Here is a 27409-nt window from a genome sequence, read left to right as displayed (position 1 = left end):
CTCTTGGTGCGGCCAATTTGGAAAGCAGTATGGAGATTTCTTGGAAAGCTCGGAATGGAACCACCATTTGATCCAGCTATTCTCCTACTCGGTCTATTACCTAAAGACCTAAAAAGAGCACACTATAGGGACACTGCTACATCCATGTTCATAGCAGCACAATTCACAATAGCAAGACTGTGGAACCAACCTAGATGCCCTTCAATAGACGAATGGATAAAAAAAATGTGGCATTTATACACAATGGAGTATTACTCTGCATTAAAAAATGACAAAATCATAGAAGTTGGAGGGAAATGGATGGCATTAGAGCAGATTATGCTAAGTGAAGCTAGCCAATCCCTTAAAAACAAATGCCAAATGTCTTCTTTGATATAAGGAGAGTAACTAAGAACAGAGTAGGGACGAAGAGCATGAGAAGAAGATTAACATTAAACAGGGATGAGAGGTGGGAGGGAAAGGGAGAGAGAAGGGAAATTGCATGTAAATGGAAGGAGACCCTCAGGGGTATACAAAATTACATACAAGAGGAAGTGAGGGGAAAGGAGGAAAAATATAAGGGGGAGAAATGAATTACAGTAGAGGGGGTAGAGAGAGAAGAGGGGAGGGGAGGGGGGAGGGGGATAGTAGAGGATAGGAAAGGCAGCAGAATACAACGGACACCAGAATGGCAATATGTAAATCAATGGATGTGTAACTGATGTGATTCTGCAATCTGTATACGGGGTAAAAATGGGAGTTCATATCCCACTTGAATCAAAGTGTGAAATAGGATATATCAAGAACTATGTAATGTTTTGAACAACCTACAATAAAAATTAATTTAAAAAAAAAGAAATAAAAAAAAAAGAAAATCAAATAGAAATTCTGGAAATGAAAAATATAGTATTCCACATTCTAACTCAATAGATTTAATGGCTAATTAGATAAGTAGAACACAGGATTAGAGGGCTGAGGGTGTATCTCAGTGGTACAGTGCTTGCCTAGCACATGAGATCCTAGGTTTGATCCTCAGCATCAGTGCAAAAAAAATTACAGAACCAGATTACAGGAGAGAATGTTCAACATAGATGAAATACCTTATGCAGATTCGAGAAGCTCTGCAAAATCCATGTGGGATACTTACAGAGAAAACCACACCTAGATACTTCATATAACTGAAAACCAAATAGAAAATATAAATAAATAAAAAATTCAATGGGCTTTTGGGTAGTCTAAACTAGCAGTGATTTGCTAAAGTCATTGTGAGAGAAAACTTAACAATTAATGGTATAGTATGTGGTAAGTAACATTAAATGGATTTTAGTGCCCCATAATATTACTTAAGCTGTGAGTAGAATCATACCTTTTTCTGATCATTATGATTTGTAGAACGTGTATCTTTAGCCTACTTGGAAAACTTATAAAATGGGTATTAGCTACATTCCCCAAAGTAGTATCATTATATGCTTCTTCTATTATAGGATTTTAATTTAATTTCATGCTTTTATTAAAAATTATTTATCTTTTTATTTGGAACTTTCCTTTCTCTTCAATCTTCAAGCAGTTTTATTAAAGTTTTAAACAAACACTCCTATGAAATTGTCAGTGAGAAAAAATGTATTAAATTTAGTAAGAAAATCCAAGCTTGAACTTCAATAAAGTATCCCAGAATATAGAATCCTAAAAGTGTTTATTTTTTATTGGATGCCTTAGGACTACAAGGATTTAAGTGTTTTTTACAAAAACAATAAAAGAGGAGTCATTTGATGGTTTATTTACTCTTTATAACCTTTAGTAAGTGTCATGCTTTTTTAAAGTGCTTGCTTCAGGCTGTAGTTTTACAAGATGGGCTGTGTATTGGTCAGACCTTTTCAATTCTTGACCCTGAACAGATTTAGGAACACAGTATGTATAGCAGGCACATGCCCAAGCAGCCCAAAGTGTAACAGGGTACTTTTACGCTTCTTTTCAAACTCATAATCCACCTCCTACAAAATGGCTCGGTTCTGTTTCTTATGTTGTCTAACAAAATACTAAGAACTCCTCCAGATAGTTTCTTGGTGTTATTAGCTTAAAGTATTAAAGAAAAATATCTCTAATATTCATGAAATAATTTTAAATTTAATTTAAAAAATCCCTTTCCCAATAGTATTTAAATTACTGTTTTACATTAGTGAACTTAATCAATTATGAAGATTTTTGATATGGAAAAGTATTAGTATAAAATATTCAGTGATTCTTAAATTATTTTGTTCATGCAATAAAGATTTCTAGTTTTTAAACTTGAAATGTTTTATCAAAAACCAGAATATACTCACATATTTAACATAGGTAAATTTTTGAATAATTTTCTTTTTTGGGATGTGAAAATTGAATTCTGAAGTTTTTATAGGAATGGAGTGTATCATAACAAATCATACTGCTCTACAGAATTTATGATTTCTTAAAGATAATATATTTCAGTGTTTAAGAGACTCTGGAGACAGATAATATGGGTTCAAAACTGATTCAACTGTTTACCTGCTGTGTGATTTTAGGCAAATTATTTATCCTTTTGCTACCTCAGTTTTCTCATCTATAAAATAAACACAGTAAGGAGGGGGAAGATGGAAGACTAGAGGAAGGATGGACATTCCAACAGTTCCTCAACACTGGACTTAAAAGCAGGAAAATGGCTTCTCAATGAGGTGACGGTATAATAGATGACAAAGTAGGCACTGGATATTTATCTCAAAATTATATATCTGTACAGGACTGACATTAGTGCTACTTCTGGCTCCCTGTCCCCAATCTAAGAGGGTCTTCAAGTGATTGGGATACTTCAAGATCACAGAGTAGAGATCCTGCTGCTGAGAAGCACAACTCAGCTAAGCAACAGTGAATCTCACCCCTCACATATCTAGCCCTATGTGAGCTTAAATATTACTTTAGTTCGTAGACTGGGGAGACAAATACCACAAGCCAAAAACTAGGCCCCAAGGTGGAACAACTAGAGGGGGAACTTCAGGTTCTACCTCTCAATATCTACTCTTACCAAAAACAGAAATCCTAGAATAAAAAAAGAACTACACGTGTAAGGACACATATACAAGAGGAGGGGAAATCCATCTTAATTGATATGTAAGTCCAGGACCTCTGAAAACATGAGGAAACAGGCAAACAGATCTCCCCCACAAAATTCACAATTCCCATATAAAGGATCCACAGATATGAAAGAGGATGAAATTGTAGAGAAAAATTATTTAAAAACTGATTATAAAAAAACTGATAATTAAAATGTTCAGTGATTTAAAAGATGATTGAAGGAATGAATCAAGACAACAAATACAGAAGATGAAAGCTTGTTTCAATAAAGAAGTAGAATATAAACCAATCAGGACTCCTGGAAATGAAAGACACACTGAATCAAATTTAAAATTTACTTGACAGCATCTCCATCAGATTTTGTAGAAAATAGAACTTTAGCATACAAAAACAGGACCTCAGTCTGAATTTTAGTGCATAGAATACAGTAAAGAAAAACAAAACAGAATACCATCAGAATGTACAGGAACTCTGGGACAACACCTAGAGACTGAAGCTGAGAATCAATGGGATAGAAGAGAACATGGAGATACAAGCAAAGGCATTAAGAACATTTTCAATGAGATAGTCACAAAAAAGCTTTGCCCAGTCAGGCATGGTGGCTCATGCCTGTAATCCCAGTGGCTCCAGAGGCTGAGGTAAGAGGATCGAGAGTTCAAACCTAGCCTCAACAAAAGTAGGGTGCTAAACAACTCAGTGAGATCTTGTCTCTAAATAAAGTACACAATAGGGCTGGAGATGTGGCTCAGTTATCAAGTGCTTCTGGGTTCAGTCCCCAGTACAAAAAAAACAAAAAAACTTTACCCATATCAGAAAGAGATAGACATCCACACACATGAGGTATACAGGATCCTGTATAGACCTAATCAGAAGAGAAGTTCTCCAAGGCACATCATAATCAAAATGTCTAACAAAGAAAATAAGGAAAAAATATTAAAAATTATAAAAATATTGATTATAAAAAACTGATAATTAAAATGTTAAGTGATTTAAAAGATGATTGAAGGAATGGATCAAGAGAACAAATACAGAAGATGAAAACTGCAAGAGAGAAATATCATATCATATTTAGAGGCAAACCAATAAGATTCATATCTGACTCAAATCAGACACTAAAAGCAAGGAGGGCTTGGAATGAGATATTCCAAGCTCTAAAAGAAAACAGTTGCAAACCAGGATTGCTATACCCAGAAAAGCTCTCCTTCGTATTTGATGGGTAAGTAACTTTCCATGACAAGGATAAACTAAAAGATAAACTGCATACAGAGGAACCCCAAAACAAATTTCAAAACTTCCAAATAGATGAAGAGCAATAGAAGATTGATTATCTCTAAATAAGAATCAAGATAGAATTAAACAAAACAAAAAATCAAAATGGAAGTAAACCACAAACACATATCCGTAATAATACTGAATATAAATGGTCTCAACTCCCAATTAAAAGACATAGATTAGCAGAATGGATCAAAAAAAAAAAAACCAGATGCAACTTTATGCTGTCTGTAAGAGACTCATATCATAGGCAGACACAGACTAAAGGTAAAAGAATGGAAAAAATATTTCATGCAGAGTCCATAAACAAGCTGAAGTTGCTATTCTCATATTTGAAAGAGTTGATTTCAAACAAAAATTTACCAAAAGAGACAAGGTGATTATATCCTGATAAAGGAAACATTCCACCAAGAAGATATAACAATAGTAAATATATGTGCTCCAAATGGCAGTGCAGCCAATTACATTAAAAAAATACTTCTTGACATTAAATTCCAGATAGACCCCAATATAATAATACTGGGTGACTTCAACACACCCCTGTCACCAATATACAGATCATCAAAGCATAAAATCAGTAAAGATATATTTAACCTAAATAATACTATATATCAAATGGACCAAATAGACATATAGAACATTTCACCATAAAACAGCTGAATTACCTTATTGTCAGCAGCCCATGGAACCTTCTCCAAAATGACCATATTCTAGGTGACAATGAAAGTCTTAGCAATTACCAAAAAAAAAAAAAAAAAAAAAAAAAAGATATAATCCCATGCCTCCTATAGGCCCACAATGGAATGAAACTAGAAATTAACAACAGGAAAAATAATAGAAACCATATAAACACATGAAGATTAAACAATACTCTTAAGTGAAGAATATATACAAGATGAAATGAGAGAAGAAATTCTTAGAAACAAATGAAAACAATGATAAAACTATCAAAATCCCTGAGACGGTATGGAAGCAGTACTAAGAAGAAAAATTTATTGCATTGAATGCCTACATTTATTTATCTAAATAAATAAGCTCATGTTCCACCACAAGTCCTCAAAAAAGAACTAACCTCAAAATTGGTAGGAAGTGAAAAGCATGAGAATCATGACAGAATTAATGAAATTGAGAATAAAAGAACAATACACTGGATCAGTGCAACATAGAGTTGGTTCTTTGAAAAGATAAATAAGATTGATAAACCCCTAGCCAGTCTAACCAAAAGAAAGAGAGAGAGGACTCAAATCAACAAAATTAGAGATGAAAAAGGAGAGAAATCATCACAGATACTTATGAAATCCAAAGGATCATGGGAATTATTTTGAAACTTTATAGTACAATAAACTACAAAATCTGAAAACATGGATAAATTTCTAGACACATATCACCTTCCCAAATTGAACCAGGAAGATAAAACCTAAACAGACAAATATCAAGTAATGAAAAAGCAATTAAAAGTCTTCCAACAAAGAGAAGCCCAGGTCCAGATGGATTATCAGCTGAGTTCTACATCACACCTTTAAAGAAGAACTATTATCATTTTTATCAAATTATTCCATGAAAGCAAAAGGGAAGGAACACTCCAAAATAGATTCTATGAAGCTGGTATAACCATGATACCAAAACCAGATAAAGACATATCTAGGAAAGAAAACTACAGACCTCTCTTCCCAATGAACATAGATATAGAAATCTTTAATAAAATATTAGCAAACTGCATTCAAGAACATATTACACTATGACAAAGTGTGCTGCATCCCAGGGATGTAAGGTTATCCTACAAATTATAGAGCTATAGTAACAAAGCTATAGAGCTATAGTAACAAAAGCAGCATAGTGTTGGCATCTAAGTAGACATGAAGACCAATGGGATAGAATAGAAGACACAGAGACAAAGCTACATGCTTACAACCATTTATTTTGACCATTATAAACCATTTGTTTTGACAAAGGTGCCAAAAACATGTGTTGGGAGAAAAGACAGCATTTTAAACAAGTGGTGCTGGGAAAACTGGATATCTATATGTAGAAAGTGAACTTTAGATCACTATCTTTTGCCCTGCACAAAAGTCAAGTCAAAATGGATCAAAAACTTAGGAATTAGGGCTTGGGTTGTTGCTTAGTGGTAGAGTGCTTGCCTAGCATGTGAGAGACACTAGATTTGATCCTCAGCACCACATAAAAATAAATGAATAAAACAAAGGTCTAACAACAACCAAAACAAACAAACAAACAAACAAACTTAGGAATTAAACCAGAAACCTTAAAACGCTAGAAGAAAACATAGGGCCAATGCTCCATTATATAGATGCAGGCACTGACTTTCTCAAAAGACCCCTAAAGTTCAAGAAATAAAATTAAGAAACAATAAGTGGGATGTCATAAAATTAAAAAGCTTCTGCACAGCAAAGGAAACCATTAAGAGAGTGAAGAGAGAATTTACAGCATGGGAGAAATTTTTTGCCAGCTCATCCTCTGAATGTTTAGAGAACTCAATTGTGTGCATGTACTAATATGTAACAACAAATCCCATCAGTATGTACAACTATAATGTACCAATAAAAATGTGAGAAAAATAGAAGTATAAAATCTCAATGCAAACAAACAAACTCAAAACCCAAATAACCCAATCAATTAAAGAACAAAAGAAATAAACAGAAATTTCTAAAAAAGAAACACAAATTATCAACAAATGTATGAAAAAATGTTCAACATCTCTAGCAATCAGGGAAGTGCAAATCAAAACTACATTAAGATTTTATCTCACTCTAGTCATAATGACAATTATCAAGAATATGAATAATAAATTCAGGTGAGGATGTTGGGGAAAAGGCACACTCCTACATTGATGGTGGGACTGCAAATTAGTACAACCACTTAAGAAAGCAGTGTGGAATTTCCTAAAAAATAAAAACTAGGGAATGGAAGCACCATATGACCCAGCTATCCCCTCCTCAGTATTTAACCAAAAGAACTAAAATTGGCATATTATAGCAATAGCAACCACTACAGTGTTTATAGTAGCACAATTCACAATAGCCAGATTATCAACCCAGATGCTCAGCAATAGATGAATGGATCAAGAATATGTTGTATATATACACAATGGTGTTTTACTCAGCCATAAGGAAGAATGAAATAATGGCATTTGCTGGTAAACGGATGGAAATGGAGAAAATCATGCTAAGTGAAATAAGACAGAAAGTCAAGGGTTGAAATATTTTTTCCATATGTGGAAGCTAAAATAAGTGAAAGAAGGCAGTGTGGGAGGGGGATCAGATTTCATGAAGTTAGAAGTAGGAGAATGGGAGGGAATAAAGAGGGAAAGGTAAGGAAATATGGAGTGAATCTAACATATATGTATATAAATGTGTCAAAGGGACTATCTCCTTTATGTGTTTGTATAAAGTACCAATCAATCAATCAATAAATAAAGGAGTGAAAGGAAGATCAGTAGAGTAGAGGAGAGAGCAAAGGGGGAGGGAGAAGTGGAAGAAAGAGGAGGGGAATGGGAATTGAAATCAAATTCCTACTATGTATAATTATGTCAAAAGGAATCCATATAACTATGTCTAAATATAATGTTCTAATAAACATGGTAAAAATACCTATCTTATAAAATTAATTTTATAAGATTAATCAATACATAAAACCTGGTTAGGGCAATATCTAGATCATGGTAAGATCTTAAACCCATAGACTCTAAGAAAGAAGTGTATTATCAGACCTACATGATGAAAGCAGTATTAGTATCTTGCACATTTCTAGTCCAATCACTTTGGGAAGGGCTCTAAGAAAGAAGTGTATTATCAGACCTACATGATGAAAGCAGTATTAGTATCTTGCACATTTCTAGTCCAATCACTTTGGGAAGGGCTGCATGTTACATGTGGCTGTTTTCTGTCTCAGCCTTCCGAGTATGTTCTGGATCACAGAAACATATCCTTGCACCTGGCCAATTTGTTTTTATTATGGAAAAGTATTACTGCAAGGGATTCTCATCTCTCCTCACTGTATTTATCATGTAGCATACACAGTTAGTTGTGCAATTATTTGCTTCCTCTTTCTATGTTGAAGGAACCCCAATTGTGTCTTTGGTTTCATCTCTCACCAGTGTGAATCAGATAAATCCTCACTGGTTTTAGTTACTTAATGATGCTTCAATGACAGTAGGCTTGCCAACTTAGGAGCTGGCGTGTAATTTAGTTATGGAGTGGTTGTGCATTGGGGTGTCTGTTGGGAAGCTTTGGGGAAAGATTTCATTATCTTTTTATTAAGAGAGAATATACTTTTTTGACTGCACATTATTCTCCTTTTTTTTCCCTTAATGTCTACAGTTTTGGTAGCCATTCTGCAACAATGAGGGGTGGAAAGCCTAAGGAAAATCACTTTCATAATGAAAAAAATAGAAAGATGAAAATGTAATCATAGAAAGATGGGATCATAGCTCTTGATGATATTGAGTCAATTATTGAAGTAAACTATCTTCAATTTCCTTTTCACTCTTATAAGTCCCTGTGAATTAGGTTTTATTGTTACTTGTTTCTGAAACCATTTTAAATGAGACAATTTTTAGGAAAGTCTTTGAGTAACACAGCATAAGTGTGTGCTTACAAGTGTGTATATGTGGAGCAAGCAAAGAACACATAAGAGAGTCACAAGGAAAATATTTCATTAAAAATACATTTAATCTATTATTATTCTTGGATTTTTCCTCATTTTGTTATGAAAATTATCAAACATACAGCAAAATTGAAAGAATTTTACACTAAATATTTATAATATTGTTAACATTTTTACTGTATGTGCTTGATTACCTAACTATCCCTTTAAAATTTTTTTTAGTTGTAGATGGACACAATACCTTCATTTTTTATTTATTTTTATGTTGTGCTGAGGATCAAACCCAGTGCCTCACACGTGCTAGGTGAGCACCCTACCTCTGAGCCCCAACCCAAGCCCCCTAACTATCCTTTTTAAATTTTATTCTTTGATAATTTCAAAGTAAAGTGCAGGCACCAGTACATTTCCTACAAAATACTTTGAAATGCCTATTATTAAGCACATTTCACCAATTATTCACAGCTTTTTTCTTCATACTAAATATTATAAACAACAAAATGTACAGTTCTTAGCTATTTTGACAGTTGCCTATACTTGTATATTGCAAACCCTTATCAAGATATGTTTCCACAAACAATCAAGAACATGAAGAGAGAGCCTATAGAATGGGAAAAAATCTTTGCCACCTGTACCTCAGCTAGTGCATTAATCTCCAGGATATATAAAGAACTTAAAAAACTCAACATCAAACACAGTTGATAAATGGGCAAAAGAAATGAACAGGCACTTCACAGAAGAAGAAATATGAATGGCCAACAAATATATGAAAAAATGTTCAACATCTCTAGCAGTTAGAGAAATGCAATTAATACTACACTGAAATTTCATCTTACTCCAATGATAATGGCAATTATCAAGAATACAAGTTACAGTAAATGTTGACAAGAATGTAGGGAAAAAGGTACACTCATACATTGCTGGTGATACTGCGAATTGGTGAAATCACTCTGGAAAGCAGTATGGAGATTCCTCAGACAAATTTGAATGGAACCACCATTTGACTCAGTTATCCACTCCTTGGCATATACACAAAAGACAAAATCAGCATACTATAGTGATGTGGTCACATCAGTGTTCATAACAGCTCAACTCACAATAGCTAAGGTGCCTTCAGTAGATGAATGGGTAAAGAAAATGAACATATACATAATAGAATATTACTCAGGTATAAAGAAGAATGAAATTATGGCATTTGCCAGTAAGTGGATGGAACTGGAGGCTATCGTGCTAAGTGAAATAAACCAATACCAAAAAACCAAAGGCGGAGTGTTCTCTCTGATATGCAGATGCTGACTCACAATAGGCTGTGGAAAGGTGAGGAACAGAGGTTCACTGGATTGGATAGGGACTAATGGGGGGAAGGGAGAGAGGATGGGAATGGGAAAGACAGTAGAATGAATCAGACATAACTTTCCTGTGCTCATATATGGTCATATTTCACTGATCATGTATTCACATGACCAATGAAACTTCACAACATGTACAACCACAGAATGGGAAATTAGACTACAGTTAAGTGTGATATGTCAAATATGTTCTACTGTCATGTATAAATAAAAAGAACAAATTAAATAAAACAAGTTAATTGCTGGTTCTGTTGTATTATGTATTTCAAGAACAAGTTACTAAATTGTTTCTAAGGGTCTGAAATGGAATAAAATATGGCTTCGTATTAGAAAAAAAAAAAAAGGTATGTTCCATAAACCCAGAAAGTTCCCCCATGCCTCTTCTTAGGCAAATTCCACTTCCTATCCCCAAGAGGCAATCATTCTTTTGATAATTTTTTCACACTCAGTTTTGATTGTCTTGAAATTCCATGTAAGTGGTGGTTTTTGAAATATTGGTCTATTTCTGTGAGTTGTCAAATTTATTAGTATAAACTTCTTTTTAGCATTCTGTTACCTTCTTTTTTTTCATTGATTTTAAAAAAATAAATGACAGCGGAATGCATTACAATTCTTATTACACATATACAGCACAATTTTTCATATCTCTGTTTGTATATAAAGTATGTTGTGGCTGGGGATGTGACTCAAGCAGTAGCACGCTCACCTGGCATGTGCGGGGCACTGGGTTCCATCCTCAGCACCATATAAAAATAAAATAAAGATGTTGTCCACCAAAAACTAAAAAATAAATATTAAAAAATTCTCTCTCTCTCTCTAAAAAAAATATGTTGATACCAATTCATGTCTTTGTACTTTGGATAATGATGTCTATCATACTCCACCATCCTTGCTAACCCCCTGCCCCCTCCCTTTCCCTCCCACCCCTCTGCCCCCTCCCTTTCCCTCCCACCCCTCTGCCCTATCTAGAGTTCATCTATTCCTACCATGCTCCTTCTCCCTACCCCATTATGAATCAGCCTCCTTATATCAGAGAAAACATTTGGCATTTGCTTTTTTGAGATTGGTTAACTTCACTTAGCATTATCTTCTCCAACGTCATCCATTTACCTGCAAATGCCATGATTTCATTCCCTTTTATTGCTGAGTAAAATTCCATTGTGTATATATGCCACACTTTTTTTATCCTTTCATTCACTGAGGGGCATCTAGGTTGGCTCCACAGTTTAGCTATTATGAATTGTGCTGCTATAAACATTGATGTGGCTGTGTCCCTGGAGTATGCTGTTTTTAAGTCCTTTGGGTATAGACCGAGGAGAGGGAGGGATAGCTGGGTCAAATGGTGATTCCATTCCCAGATTTCCAAGGAATCTCCATAGTGCTTTCCATATTGGCTGTACCAATTTGTAGTCCCACCAGCAATGTATGAGTGTACCTTTTCCCCCACATCCTCACCAACATTTATTGTTGTTTATATGCATAATAGCTGCCATTCTGACTGGAGTGAGATGATATGACTTTAGATTTTAGTACATCGTTTCTGTTAGTTCTTTGAGCATATTTAGAATAGTTGGTTTAACGTCTTTGGGTAGTAAGTCCAATGACTTGTCTTCCTTGTGGGGAGGTTCTGTTAACTTTTTTTCCCGTGTGTGGGTCATATAAGTTCTTTGCATGTTTAGTGATTTTCTGTTGAAAACTATGTTTTAGATATGCATCAACTCTGAAAAACAATTCTTCCCCCTTTCTAGAATTTTGATATATATATATGTAGATGAACACACACCTTTATTTATTTATTTTTTTATGTGCTGCTGAGGATTGAATGATAGGCAAGTGCTCTGCCACTGAGCTACAGCCCCAGCCCAGCTTATGTTTTGTTTGGTGACTTTTCTGAACTATTGGTAAAGTCTGTAGTCTTTGTGTGTGGCCAGTAAAATTTCTGTTCTGTTAGTTTCATGATCAGGTAATGATGTGACAGAAATTTCCTAAACACCTAGCGCCGAAAGGAAAATAAAACAACAATAAAAACCCACCTAGTCTTTGCATAAGGGCTCTATGTGTTTGTTGAGGCACATCTTCAACAGTCAACCAGGCAGTTGAGATTTTCATTAGAAGTTTCGGATTTCTCTAGTGATGTCTTATGTTTATGATGTAGGTTAATTCAAGAGTATTACGTTATTTTGGAAAAAAAAAAAAACAGAAGGTGTTTCTAAATGACTGCTTCCTACTTGGCTTTGTATGTCTCCACTTGACTTTTGGTTTTCCCTTTAGAGAGAATCTGTCATTGCAGCTACCCCATCTGAATGTTTTTAAATTAATACTTACTAGTGTGGTGGTGGGTGGCAACAGGTGGGAGGAAGGGGACTTTTTTTATATTCTCAGTAAGCCTCACTCTTAGGTAATATGATTTTCAGAATGAAGCCTTCACAAGTGTTCTGATCCTTCCTTTAGCATGCATTTATGCCCCTCTAGTGATACAGCTGTTGTTTTCTCAGTCCTCCCAACTGCACTGGGTTTCCACAGGTGCTCTGAGGTTGTGATCTTTATTGGCCTTCCCCTTGTAGATTAAGGCTTTCATTTCTTAAAGGAGATAAGGAAGGCAGGCCTATTTAAGTAGTTTTCAGTAGTGACTGTTGGTTCTCTTTGTTAACTGCACATGGTTTCCACTTGTTTACTTGGGTGTAGTTTTCATTTCTCTTCCCCTTGTCCTTGTGATCAAGAAATTTGGTGTGTAGAAGAAATAGGAAAGATAGCTTGTGACTGCTCTTCTCCTCCATAATCATTATCACAGGGAAAAGCTTTCTCAGGATTCTTCCTAGTCTTCCCTATAGCACCCTAGTGGGTTTCTTCAAGAAAAGCCTATCAGAAGGTATAAGCCTCCCTATTTAAAAGGCCATCAGGGGATTTATATTCTTACAGTAGCCCACATTCTGCTGTTAGAAATTTATTAAGGACTTTTATCTAACTTTTCTTACCAGTACTCAGTGGCTTGTTTCCCAGGTAAGCAAATGCTGGGATTGTGCTCCTCCCTGCAGGTACCTGTCTCTGCTCAGATTTTGGGTTATTTGATTGATCTGCGACCTCAATTTGCTGATGGATTTGCTCAAATAATTTGGAATTTGTCCAACTCTGTTCTAATTGTGTGAGAGGATACCATTTCTGTTTCTCTGGAAAGAGGTAAAATTAAATGTCTGAAAGTTCTAATTTTCATAACATTTTTTTTTTTACTTAGGAAGCAGAAACTAAATATGAAGAGCAGATTGGTAAAATTATTGTGGAGACACAAGAACTTAAATGGCAAAAGGTGAGTATTTCCCCCCTCAGATTAGCATTTTTAACATCTGTTTAAAATGTATTCTAATCTGTATTGCAGAATTAATTTTTAAATTTCCTAAACATATTCAGGGCATTATTTGAAACAAAATCTCAAGAAAATTCCAAGTAAAACTGTTGGTGACAAATGGACTTCCAGAAAATAGGATAAAATTTTTGTTTAGGCTTTTGGTATTGTAACATTGAGGATAACTGAAAATTTCTATATATTATTTTACACTTTAGAAACATACTATAAGAGAATAAGAGTATTTTGAAATCAGTGAAACTTTGGAACTAGTGCCATATTTTCCCTGGGATGTTTTTACATAATGTAACTAAATAGACAAAAATAACATCAGCTCTGGTTTTTCTATCTAGCTTTATGATAGTGCTTCTTATGCCTTTCCTTCCATGTAATCTTAAAGCTAAAAAAGTGAAAGCTTAATGATGATGATCCTTCTCCTTTTCATTTGGCAGAATTGAAACAGGAACTTACAGTTAATATATCAGAATCAGAATTCAGATGATAGAGATTAAAACTAACTAAAAATGATTCAAGTTGTGAGACTAGACAGACTCAAGATTATATCTGAATATCAAAGAAAAATCAGAGTCAGATTAAATGAGAGACAGGTTTGTAATAGGCCTGAATGTGGCTAGAAAGCACAGGTAAATACTAAGTACAAATCAAAGCTCAAAGCACATTTCAAAATGTAAAGTTATATCTTGTTTCTGATTTTTATTTTTGTTTTGTTTATTTTGAGATTGGAGGGTCTCACTGTATTTCCAAGCTGATCTTAAACTCCTGGGCTCAAATGACCCTACTACCCCAGCCTTCTGAGTAGCTGGGACTGTTATAGGCGTGAGCCATCACACCTGACTTTTTTTAAATACTTTTTTTGTAGTTGTAGGTGGACACAGTACCTTTATTTTATTTATTTATATGTGGTGCTGAGGATTGAATCCAGGGCCTCACATGTGTTAGGTGAACACTCTACTGTTGTGCCGCAACCCCAGCCCACATCTGGCTTTATCTTGTTTTTGTATAGGAAGAATCAACAGTATAAAAATCATTAGAATTCCTAATTTAACCAGTGGTTTAATACCATCCAATTTAAAATACCAACAGCATGTTCAGGGAGCTTAAGTTCCCTGAACATGTTGATTCTAAGGTTTTTGTAGAAATAAACATACAAGAATGACTGGGAAAGTTTTGAAAAAGAAGAGACCCAGGGCCTTACACATACTTTATAAGCACGTTATAAAGCTATAATAATTAAAATAGCTTGGTTATTAATGTGAATACTTATTCAGTGGAACAAATAGTATACATAAATATAGATACATAAAATAATTTTGTGAATGATAAAGATGGCTTTCAAGTCAATAAGGATGAATAGATTATTCAATAAATAGTATTAGACAAGGATGGTAGAATAGAGGAGGGATGTAATTTCCAGTTGCTCCATAGCTAAGGATTCAAGCAGTGAGAATTCATACTGCTTCCAAGGGAGGTGGGTACACAGGAAATGAACCAGATCTCAATATCAGAATCATAGAGTTAGAGACAAAAGTTGGGACTCTTTTTGTCCCAGTATGGCATACGCAGTGAGCATCCATTCTTGTCAATTATTTTGACCACCTCAGGGTGAAAATCCCTTCACTTTTCATTAAGATTTATTTTATTTCACTTTAAAAATTTACATATTTTAAAATTTTTCCTTCATTTTTCTACCAAATTTGAGTGTAAATGTGTGTATGTGTGGGTATATGTGTTCTTGCTGTGTTGTTTGGCTCATGAACACACATACATATATATGTTCATTTTTTTCTCTTCATTTTTATCTTTTTTTTCCTTCTTTCTTTGCTGTGACCCATGCAGCATCCATAAAGGAATCTTGAGTAGGGGTGGCCGGAGATGAAGAAAAACACAAAGAAAACACAAAGACATTTTTAAGCAAAGCTGGGGCCAGGTGAGACACTTCACTTTGATGGAGGAACAGTGACCCAGAGCCAGCTCCACAAGTTTATTGTATAGGGTCTCATAATCAGAAAGTTAAACTATAGGGGCATTGTGAATTGTTCAAGGCTTGTGAGTTGTCAGAGGCTCTTTGTGTACTAAAAAGTTACAGAGCTAGGAACATTTTTTGCAGCTATCCTACTGTTGCAGTGGTAGGAACATTCTGCCACACCCAGGAATGTTTCCTAGGCTTGGCTTTTGCTGATGCCATAGGATCAGCTGATGACCAGCTGATGACTAGGGGCTCATCTACTCTCCACATTTCTCCTCTTCTTCCTCTTCCTCCTCCTTCTCCTTTTCCTCCTCCTCTCAGACCCAGGGCCTTACACCTGCTAGGCAAGTGCTCTGCCACTGAGTTATACCCCCAGATGTTTTAGATATTTTTTGTAGTTGTAAATGGACAGAATGCCTTTATTTTATTTTATATGGTGCTAAGGATTGAACCCAGTGCCTTGCACATGCTAGGCAAATGCTCTGCCACTGAGCTACAGCCCTAGCCTGAGCTTTTCTTTTTTAAAAAAAAATCTTAAAACTTTTTCTTTTCTCAACTATTTGTTATTTTGACTTGTTTTGACTTCAGAGGAGGAGGGGTTTTATTTTTGTTTGTTTATGTGTTTTGGATTGACTTTTTGTTTTTTTTTCATATTACTCCTTCTCTCCTCTCCTTCCCCTTCAATAGCCAAATTAGCTAATTCTTTATCTTGTTATTTATTCTTTTTCTTTTATTTTTTACTCCCCCCTTTTTATAGCCATTACTTGTTACCTGTCCCTGTTGTATCTCTTTGTATCTTTTGAATATTTTAAACTTTATTTTAGCTTCATATACTATTTTCTTTTCTCTTAATTAACTGTAATTTTGCTATATTTAAGAACAATTTAGTTTATATAATTACTACCCCCAGTTTTCATGTTGTTGCAGTTGTTAGTACCGGGGAGGGCATAGTTGACACCTGCTCTGTTCTTTAATGCTAGATCTAGTTCACAGTTATTTGTTGTTTTTGCTGTTATTAAATAGTAACCCCACAATTTCTTTTGGTAATTAATGGTGTATATCCTGTAGAAAGCATCAGAGGACAGTTATTCTAATGCTGATGTTGATCACTACTGTGTTTGCTATTGCTTGTTTTCCCCTTTTCTGAGAGGGGCTGGGAAGCATTTGGTATACTACAAGTCTACACCATAGAGACTCATCCTTGGAATCTACTCCTACAGCAAAATCAGAGAAAGATTTCAAAAAGGTGGCTTAGAAAAACCCACAGTGGGAGCTGAATCGTGAATCACACTGACAATGAGTTACAAAGTACTAATAGTTCTGAATCATTGGATGGTCTTGATGTTTGCAGATGAATTCCTATATTTGAATTATCTCCAAACAAGGGAAAAAAGTCAAACTTGTATCTCAAACACAAAGGACAATAAACAGGATGCCTAAAAAAGCTCCATCTGATGATCAGCAAGGATTTAATTATAATTATAATTTGATTAAGAAGAATGGTATGACTGTAAATGGAGCAAACTGTTGGGAAAGCATCAAAGATTGTCCTGGATATCTTTTTTGGAACTTATACCTCCACCTCATTCAGTCAGTAAGAAAATATTTTGCATTTCAATAAGAAAACACAACATTTTAATAACTGTCCCTATTCAGGATGACTCAAATTCAGATGCTATAGAACCACCACCTCCTGCCATAGTACCTGCTCACTAGAATCCTGACTATCCAGGGTCAACCAGTGGTATAGCATCCTGTTATGGTTTGGATGTGGGGTGTCCCCCAAAAGCTTATGTGTGAAAAAATGCAAGAAGGTTTAGAGAAGCAATGATTGGGTTATGAGAGCCTTAACCCAATCTGTGAATTAATCCTCTGATAGGGATTAACTGGTAACTGAAGTGGTAGAGTGTGGCTGGAGGACATGGGTCATTGAGAGCATGCCTTTGGGGTATATGTTTTGTATTTGGCAAGTGGAATTTCTCTCTCTACTTACTGATCAACTGCTTCTCTGTACCACATTCTGCCATACTGTCCCGCCTTATCCTAAACCCTGACAAATGGAGCTGGCTGTCTATGGACAGAGGCCTCTGAGACTGTGAGACCCCCCAAAAAACTTTTCCTCCTCTAAAATTGTTCTTGTCAGGTCTTTTAAGCCACAGCAATGAAAAACTTGACTAAAACACATCCTCATCATATTATGCCTCCACAGCAACATTATTTACCACTTCTACCTCCTCAACCACCAATAAGCCATCCAGTGCCACATCTTCCCCAGGCTACAGGTACTCCTCATTTGGTTTTTAGCCAGGCTGTACCTTCACCAGTGACCTCTGCTCCACCACCAATAACCCATTGTCCCCGCATATATCATTGCCTAGATGCCAACATATATGAAATTATCCTCCTCCAGATACTCCCCCACCTCAACAATGTGTTCCATATGTAACTGCACCCCTCCTCACCATTATAATTCTAATCATTTACTCCATTTTACTGAAGATCAAGGAACTCTGAGCCCTCCATTTGCAGAACTAGAGGAAATGAGTCCTGGTATATGCCCTGCACAAAGAGAGCCACCTCCTCCTTCATGAATTCAGTGTCTGCCTTCTCAAACCCCACTTCCTGGACCACATCATCCAGATCAGACAAGATATAAACCTTATTACCAATGATATTAGTATTTTGAACTGAAGATAGAAGGAGGAATAAAACTTATGTATAGTTAAATTCTAAATTAAGTTTTGATTGTTTTGGGAAAGAAAAGTACCTCTAAATGAGGTAGCTATAAAACACATTGGGTCTTGTCTCTCAAAAGGGTTTTATACCTTGACTTTAGGATTGATTTCAAGTACTATGTAGTACAGATAAGTGGCTCAGTTCAGCACAGCTATATTTTAACACCTTTGTTCCCCAGGTGGTAAACTGACCCAGAACATTCGTTAAAAAAAAAAAAAAAAAGAAAAAAAACTGAAAAAATTTTTTTCATTGTTTCACTTTCAAAAGTATTGCTTTAGTTAAACTCAATGTTTAACTTGTGGTACATCCACAAATGAAATCAATAAAGACCTTTTGACCTAAATGATACGATAAGTCAAATGGACCTAATAGACATATATTTTGGGGAGAATATTTCTCCCAACAACAGCTGAGTATGATTTCTCCTTAGCAGCTCATGAAGTCTTTTCCAAAATAAACCATATTTTAGGACACAAAGCTAGTCTTAGCAAATATAAAAAAATTGATATTCCTTGTATCTTATTAGATTATAATGGATCAAAATTAGAAATCAACATCAAGAAAACATATATAAACCACAAAACACATGGAGATTGAACAGTGCTCTTTTAAATGATGAATGGCTCATCAAAGAAATGAGAAGAGAAATTTAAAAATTTCTAAAATTGAGAACAGTGATATAATATACCAAAACCTCTGGGACACTCTGAAGATGGTAGGGAGAGGTAAGTTTATAGCATTAAATTCCCACATTAAAATAAAAAACTTCAAAAAGACCCCAAATAAGCAAATAAACGATTTAATGCTCCATCTCAAGGCCCTAGCAAAGAAGAAAAAACTATTTCCAAAACCAGTAGAAGATGGAATAATTTTAAGATCAAAGCTTAATAAAATGGAGAATAAAGAAACAATACAAAGAATCAATGTACCAAAAGTTGGTTTTAGGAATGATAAACAAGAGTGATAGCCCCCTAGCAAAACTAACCAAAAGAATGAGAGAGAAGACCCAAATCAACAAAACTGGAGATGAAAAAGGAGATATCACCATAGACACTTCTGAAATCCAGAGGATTATTACAGACTATTTTGAAAACTTAAGTTTTAACAAATTAGAAAAGCTAGAATATATCGACAAATTTCTAGACACATATGACCTACCCATATTGATATAGAAAATGGAAACAGACCAATTTCAAGCAATGAGATCAAAGCAGTAATTAAAAGCCTTCCAACAAAGCAGAGTCCATGACCAGATGTATTCTCAGCTGAGTTCTAACAGACCTTTAAAGAAGAACTAACTGCAGTCCTCCTCAAAATATTCCATTAAGAAGGAAGGGAACACTCCTAAACTAATTCTATGAAGCCAGTATTACCCTAACACTAAAATCAGAAAAAGAGACATAAAAGAAGGAGAACTACCAATATCTCTCATGAACAAGATGCAAAATTTCTTAATCAAGTATTAGCAAACCACATTAAAAAACACATAAAAAAGATTATATAGCATGACCAAGTTGGTACCATCCCAGGGATGTATGGTTAATTTAAATTATTAAGTCAATAAATATAATTCATTGCATAAACAGAATCAAGGACAAAAATCATATGATAATCTCAATAGATGCAGAAAAGTCCTTTGACAAAAATTTAGCACCTAGTCATGTTAAAAACACTGAAGAAACTGTGAATAGAAGGAACTTAACATCATAAAAACTATGTATGTTAAACAAAAGTCAGCATTGTACTGAATAGAGAAAAATTGAAAGCATTTCCTCTAATCAGGAACAAGATAAGGATGTTTACTCTCACCACTCCTATTCAGTATAGTTTTTGAAATTCTAGCAACCAGTCAAGAGAAGGAAATTAAAGGGATACAAATAGGAAAAGAAGTCAAACTATCTCCATTGCTGATGACATGATTCTATACCTAGAAAACTTGAAAAACTCCAAAAGACCTCTACATCTGATAAACAAATTTAGCAAAGTAGCAGGATACAAGATCGATATTCAAAGCCAACAGTTTTCTTATACTTCTGTAATGAATCTGTCAAATTCTCCATATTTGCTGAAAGAAGGCAAAATAGTTGATTGGCCCCCTTTCTAAATCCTATATTCCACCAATCACCTACATGGACAGATCAAGCCCATAAAATTCCCTAGACAACAGACATCCATTGGCATCCCTCTCTTGGCACCCCTCCCTCTTTGGAAATTCTGCTTTCTTTCTTTATATTGCTCTAATAAATCCTGTTCCTTTACTTTTACCCTTGTGTCCATGGATTTCATTCTTGAATTTTTAAGACAGGGAACCCACCTGACATCCATGCTCTGTGTTATTCCATGTTATAGTAGTTGTTTATATTATGTATATTTGTACATTTTCCCTCTTTTCTTGAGTGATCTTTTGACAGGACGGTGTGTGTACAATAGTATTTAAGACTCTAGAAGTCACATATTTGAATATACCAATATGGAAAAATGGTGGGAAAAAATTATTATTAGACTATGTAGATTTTTCCTAAGCCAGCAGCCAAGAATATCCAGGTAAAAGCAAGAGGACAAAGGACATCCCCAATCACAAAAAATTTCAGTCTGTTATTAGACTCATATCACAGAGTGGCCAAGAATAGAGAGCAATATTAATGATAAGGACTTTGGAAATATCATGATTAAGAAATAATATGTTTACTTATTTAAGGTTTTAAATTGTTAACAAAGAGGAAATAAAACATTTGGGAAAATAAAGAACAAAACCCTGCAAAACTAGGCATTGCAATCTGATTATCTGAATTCGGTGTCAGCAAGCTTTTTCTGTAAAGAGCGTATGGTAGATATTTCAGGTTTTGTGGACCCTGTGATCATATTTTTTAAATGATGAGAATTATTGATTTTTATAAAAATAGAAGAAAAATGTTAAAATTATCTTAAAACTAAAGGACAAAACATATAACTTCCACCAAAGGAGGGAGCAAGAAACGGACCATATATGTGCATTTTTTTAAAAAAAGGTCCTGAGATAGCTTTGGTTATGCAAAAGAAAAGAAAGAAAAGAAAAAAAGTAAAAATGGAAATCCATATGCAACAAAATGAAACTGAATCCCCTTCTCTCGCCATGCACAAAAGTTAACTCAAAATGGATCAAGGAGCTTGATATCAAATCAGAGACACTGCGTCTGATAGAAGAAAAAGTTGGCTCCGATCTACATATTGTGGGGTCGGGCTCCAAATTTCTTAATAGGACACCCATAGCACAAGAGTTAATAACAAGAATCAACAAATGGGAATTACTTAAACTAAAAAGTTTTTTCTCAGCAAGAGAAACAATAAGAGAGGTAAATAGGGAGCCTACATCCTGGGAACAAATTTTTACTCCTCACACTTAAGATAGAGCCCTAATATTCAGAGTATACAAAGAACTCAAAAAATTAAACAATAAGATAACAAATAACCCAATCAACAAATGGGCCAAGGACCTGAACAGACACTTCTCAGAGGAGGACATACATCAATCAACAAGTACATGAAAAAATGCTCATAATCTCTAGCAGTCAGAGAAATGTAAATCAAAACCACCCTAAGATACCATCTCACTCCAGTAAGATTGGCAGCCATTATGAATTCAAACAACAACAAGTGCTGGCGAGGATGTGGGGAAAAGGGTACACTTTTACCTTGCTGGTGGGACTGCAAATTGGTGCGGCCAATCTGGAAAGCAGTATGGAGATTCCTTGGAACGCTGGGAATGGAACCACCATTTGACCCAGCTATTCCCCTTCTTGGACTATTCCCTAAAGACCTTAAAAGAGCATACTATAGGGACACTGCTACAACAATGTTCATAGCAGCACAATTCACAATAGCTAGACTGTGGAACCAACCTAGATGCCCTTCAATAGATGAATGGATAAAAAAAAATGTGGCATTTATACACAATGGAGTATTACCCTGCACTAAAAAATGACAAAATCATGGAATTTGCAGGGAAATGGATGGCACTAGAGCAGATTATGCTAAGCGAAGCTAGCCAATCCCTAAAAAACAAATGCCTAATGTCATCTTTGATATAAGGAGAGCAACTAAGAATAGAATAGAGAGGAAGAGCATGAGAAGAAGATCACCACTAAACAGGGACGAGAGGGGGGAGGGAGGGAGGGAGAGAGAGAGGGAGGGAGAGAGAGAGAGAGAGAGAGAGAGAGAGAGAGAGAGAGAGAAGGGAAATTGCATGGTAAAGGAAGGAGACCCTCATTGTTATACAAAATTACATATAAGAGGAAGTGAGGGGAAAGGGGAAAAAAAACAAGAGAGAGAAATGAATTACAGTAGATGGGGTAGGGAGAGAAGATGGGAGGGGAGGAGAGGGGAGGGGAGATAGTAGAGGATAGGAAAGGCAGCAGAATATAACAGACACTAGTATGGCAGTAGGTAAAAAAGTGGATGTGTAACCGATGTGAACCTGCATTATGTATATAGGGTAAAAATGGGAGTTCATAATCCGCTTGAATCAAATGTATGAAATATGATATATCAAGAACTTTGTAATGTTTTGAACAACTAATAATAAAAAAATTTTTAAAAAAAGTTATTTCAGTTACTTTCAAGTCATATACGTTGCCATGTGAATGTTTGTGCTTAGATAATAAAATTGATTTCTCTGGAAATCCTAAGACCATAGTCTATTTGTGTACTAGAATTTTTAATTTTAATATCTTTGGTTAAAAGGTATTTTCTTGAAGTAAGATTTGGAGCCAGGCATTCCAGAGTCTAAAAATTTTAAAAACAATGTGTTTTTATTGTGAAGAAGGAAGTGGAAGTAAAATTTTTACATAATGATTCCATGAGAAAAAAAATAACCACATAAAATTGGTTTAAAGTTGCATTTCAAGAGGATAAAAATGCAATGTGTTTAAATTAAGCTGTGGAACAAATTAAGATTTAAGCAGACGAGGTTATAAGAATTTATGTTTTGACTTCTCATAATTTTTTAAATAGGAAACTCTTCAGAGTCAAAAGGAAGCATTAGTGAAGCAACACAAAGAAGCAATGGAAATTTTTAAAAAGCAGGTATTTTAGACACTATAATGCACTTCCTCCCTTTTGCATGAATATGAAGGCAGGGTTTTCTCCAGACTCCTGGAAGACAAGAAGGAGAAAAGGGTATTATGAGGAGTAATAATTGAATAGCTACTTTAAATCATGACTGATAATAAAGAGTGTTTGGGAAAAATGTTTTCTCAGAGTTGGAGATGTACTTTCATTTCTTCTATTCTTTTCCTATTTCTTTTCCTTTTCCTCTTTCTTTTGTTAGAGTATCTTGGAATCTTACCTTTTCCACTTTCCTCCTTTACTAAAGTCAGTCATAATACTGGCTGAGATGCAAATAAGGAGATATAAAGGATGAGAGGTGATTACCATGCACAGAATCCTCCATAAATTCAACCAACTTAAAGTAACTAATGAAATAAATAAGAAAAAAAAAACAAAAGAAAAATATTTTAAAGGAATGAATAGCAGCACTTTTTCAGTTAATTTGAATTCTTAGGTCTTCTTGACTGCTTGGAATTTCTCTTCAGTCCGTAGCTAGAAAATATTAGTTTAAAAAAATATGCTCATTCAAAATAAATTAGCCTCTGGAAGTTTTTCCTTTTATCCCACTATCTTCATTTGTACTTCCTTTTCCTTCCTTCCTTTGTTGTCTTCATCTTTATGCAGTGTCTGTTTAGAAAAAGAAATGTACCTAAAGAATGAACCTATAAAAGCTATATCACTAGTGTGTTATGGTTATTGATGATTTACACATTAGTTTGAATTTGTTTAAACAAATAATGAACTTTATTCCTTCAATCTGAAATAGGTCTCATCAAATTTATGAGAATTTTAATAAAGGGTATGGAAGCAGAAGCCAAAAAAGTATCTTAGTATTCTCTAGGAGAGAACAAATAGAACAAATGTACATCTCTGCTATCACAAGGGACTTGGAAAAGAAAAGAACACACAGTTATCTGAAGATTAGGGATAAAGTGCTCTTGAGTTTCCACTGGGGTGGGACCCAAGGTCTTAAGCACGCTAGGCAAGTACTGAGCAGAATCCCCGGCCTTATGTTTGTTTTAAATAAATGGTTCTTGAATGTAAGGAGTGTGGAAAAGGAGATAGGAACGTTTCAAAGAAAAAATTTATTTTTTGACAATTTTGCTAAGTATCCTTGTGCTTAGAATATTTCTTTTTTTGAATTTTTATTCCAATTTGTTATATATGACAGCAGAATGCATTATAATTCATATTATACATATAGAACACAATTTTTCATATCTCTGGTTGTATACAAAGTATATTCACATCTTTTGTGTTTTCATGTATGTACTTAGGGTCATGATGTCCATCTCATTCCACCATCTTTTTTACCCCTTTTCTCCATCCCTTCATCACCCTCCCCTTTTCCCTATCTAGAGTTTGTCTATTCCTCCCAACCCCAGTATGAATCAGCCTCCTTATATCAGAGAAAACATTCAGTATTTGGTTTTTTGGGATTGGCTAACTTCACTTAGCATTACCTTCTCCAACTCCGTCCATTTACCTGCAAATGCCATGATTTTATTATCTTTTATTGCTGAGTAATATAGAATATTTTATTATTGTCCTTTGATATGTGTTTTTCAGTTTTTTGTTTTAAAATCTCATTATTTAAAAAAGTCATCATTTCACTATAATATTCATTTAAAATATTTTCAGAGCACAAATACTGTCTGCAAATAAAAATTGTAATGATTTCATAAAATTATACCTTCAGAAAAGTACACATGCTATTATTTAGAAGTAGATGATGATATATTCAGACATTTAAGGAAATTTCTAAAGGGGAAAATGAAACTTTGAAGGGTTATTGATGTCTCTAAGTGAGATTAAATTGTTCACTTATTTTGTTGACTGTCTTTTCCATCTTTTTTTTTTTTTTTAATTGTCAATGGGCCTTTATTTTTACTTATTTTTATGTGGTGCTGAGAATCGAATCCATTGCCTCACACATGCTAGGCAAGTGCTCTACCTCTCAGCTACAACCCCAGCCCTCTCTTTTGTATCTTTATTATTTTATTTTCTAGATTTAAAAATGACATATTCATATTATATTAAATTCAAACAATACAGAAATATGAAATGTTTCTGTAGTCCTATTAACCAGCAGAAATTACTGTTACTGTTTTACTTATCTGTATCTTAATTTTAAAAATTATCAGTTGCAAATGAAGATGTATGCCTTGGAAGAAGAAAAGGTATTTATTAATTTTTAAAATAATTTAAAGCATATGTAAATGAATTAAATTTTCAGTTATTCACTATAGTAGAAAACAGCCTTGGTAATAAACTAATGGGGGAGAATGTTGATTGCTTAAAATCCTAGAAACAGAAAGAACCCAAATAATTACATTATTTGACCTCATTTTACAATTGAGAAGACTGAGGCTCAATGAAGATATAATGATTTGCTGTGGCAAAGTTGGGAATTTCAACCCCCAAATTAATGTTTCTTCCACTCTACTGCAATGTTCTAATGTTTTTAGTGCTTTTTCAATGTATTTATTTAGTGCTTTTTCAATGTTCTTTAAAACACATTGAAATGACTTGTACTTGAGTGCAGACCAACCTGGAAAGGAGAAGTGATTCCCAAATGTAGAAACTAACCAGGTGCTAGATATTTTCTCTAGCTGTTTGTTAGTTAATACATATTTTAATTATGCTTATGATCATACAGTTTGCTGTTTTAATAATTATAGCTGAGTATTTTTAGCAAAAAATTGAAATTTTAAAAAATTTCCCCATCCTTATATTCATAATATAATATAAATGTACCTGTACTTTATTAATTAGAATACAATCAAATCTCTGTATCCACAGTTTTGCATCCACAGGTTCAACCAACTGCTGGTTGGAAATATCAGGAAAGAAAAAATTGAGTGTACTAGACATGTACAGATTTTTTCTTGTTTTCTATAAGCACTACAGTATAACAAACATTTGCATAGTATTTACATTGTATTAGGTATTATAAGTGATCTAGATTTAAGATATATAGGAGGACATGTGTAGGTTGTATGTGAATATGAACACTAGGCTTTTTTTTTTTTTTTTGGATAGGTTACATCCCAGCTGTTCTTTATTTTTATTTTGAGACAGGGTCTTGCTAAGTTGCTTAGGGCCTCATTAAGTTACTGAGGCTACCTTTGAACTTTCAAGCCTTCTGCCTCAGTGTCCTGAGTTGCTGGGATTATAGACATGTGCAACCATGCCAGGCTACTATTTTATTTTATTTAAGTGACTTGAGCATCCTTAGGTTTTGTATTCATATTGTTCTTGAAACCAACTCCTTGCATATTCTGTGAGATGATTGTATACTTATTCTAACTGCAAGAATTAAATAATTATATAGTATCTCAAAGTTCTATGAATGTTCTCTTGATAAAATGATTAGTCATTATAATGAGATATTTCATTTTATGATCATTATAATCATGCAAAGGCCTTATTTTTTAATATTTTGAAGCCATTAGAAATATATTTTGTCATGCAGATACAACTTAAAAGCCTATGAAGTATTAGATTTAAGTTACAAATTTTGGTTTTTGAGCTATTATATTTCCTCCTTTTATAATATTTACATTAGAAAGTATTAAAATATAATTTTTTACTTAAAGGGAAAATATCAACTTGCTGCAGAAATAAAAGAAAAAGAAATAGAAGGATTGAAGGAAACATTAAAAGCATTACAGGTAAAGTAAACAGTACTATTTAAAAAGTAATTTGCTATTTTATTGTTGTTTTTAGTAAAACATCATTAAACATGTAATTTAGCAAAGCAAAGCTGAAAATTCATACTATATATTTTACATAGTTTAGTACTTTATTTTCCCAAGAGACTTAAATTTCAAATTAGTATCTTTGCTTCATCATCTTTTATTTTTTAAAATACTAAATTACTTTTACTATTTTTTTCGTGTGTGTGTGTGTGTGTTTTACTGAGGGTTGAACCTAGGGGAACATTACTACTAA

At 34.3% G+C, this 27409-nt stretch overlaps 1 protein-coding gene and 1 pseudogene across 1 annotated transcript in view; both read left to right on the top strand.

Moving 5' to 3' along the window:
- The window catches only part of Ccdc73 (coiled-coil domain containing 73), a 120276-nt gene that overhangs the window by 9614 nt on the left and 83253 nt on the right, over positions 1-27409 (top strand). The window contains exons 2-5 of the mRNA XM_076844323.1: positions 13540-13611; positions 23360-23431; positions 25600-25635; positions 27055-27129. Of these exons, the coding sequence (XP_076700438.1) occupies positions 13540-13611; positions 23360-23431; positions 25600-25635; positions 27055-27129 (255 nt within the window). The remainder of the gene's footprint in view (positions 1-13539; positions 13612-23359; positions 23432-25599; positions 25636-27054; positions 27130-27409) is intronic.
- Positions 14273-18306, top strand: LOC143392122 (E3 ubiquitin-protein ligase Hakai pseudogene; annotated as a pseudogene).

The sequence above is a fragment of the Callospermophilus lateralis genome, chromosome 2 (genome assembly GCF_048772815.1).
Source record: "Callospermophilus lateralis isolate mCalLat2 chromosome 2, mCalLat2.hap1, whole genome shotgun sequence".
Taxonomy (NCBI): Eukaryota; Metazoa; Chordata; class Mammalia; order Rodentia; family Sciuridae; genus Callospermophilus; species Callospermophilus lateralis.
Note: the sequence above shows the minus strand (reverse complement) of the source record. Positions and strands in the feature narration are given on the sequence as shown.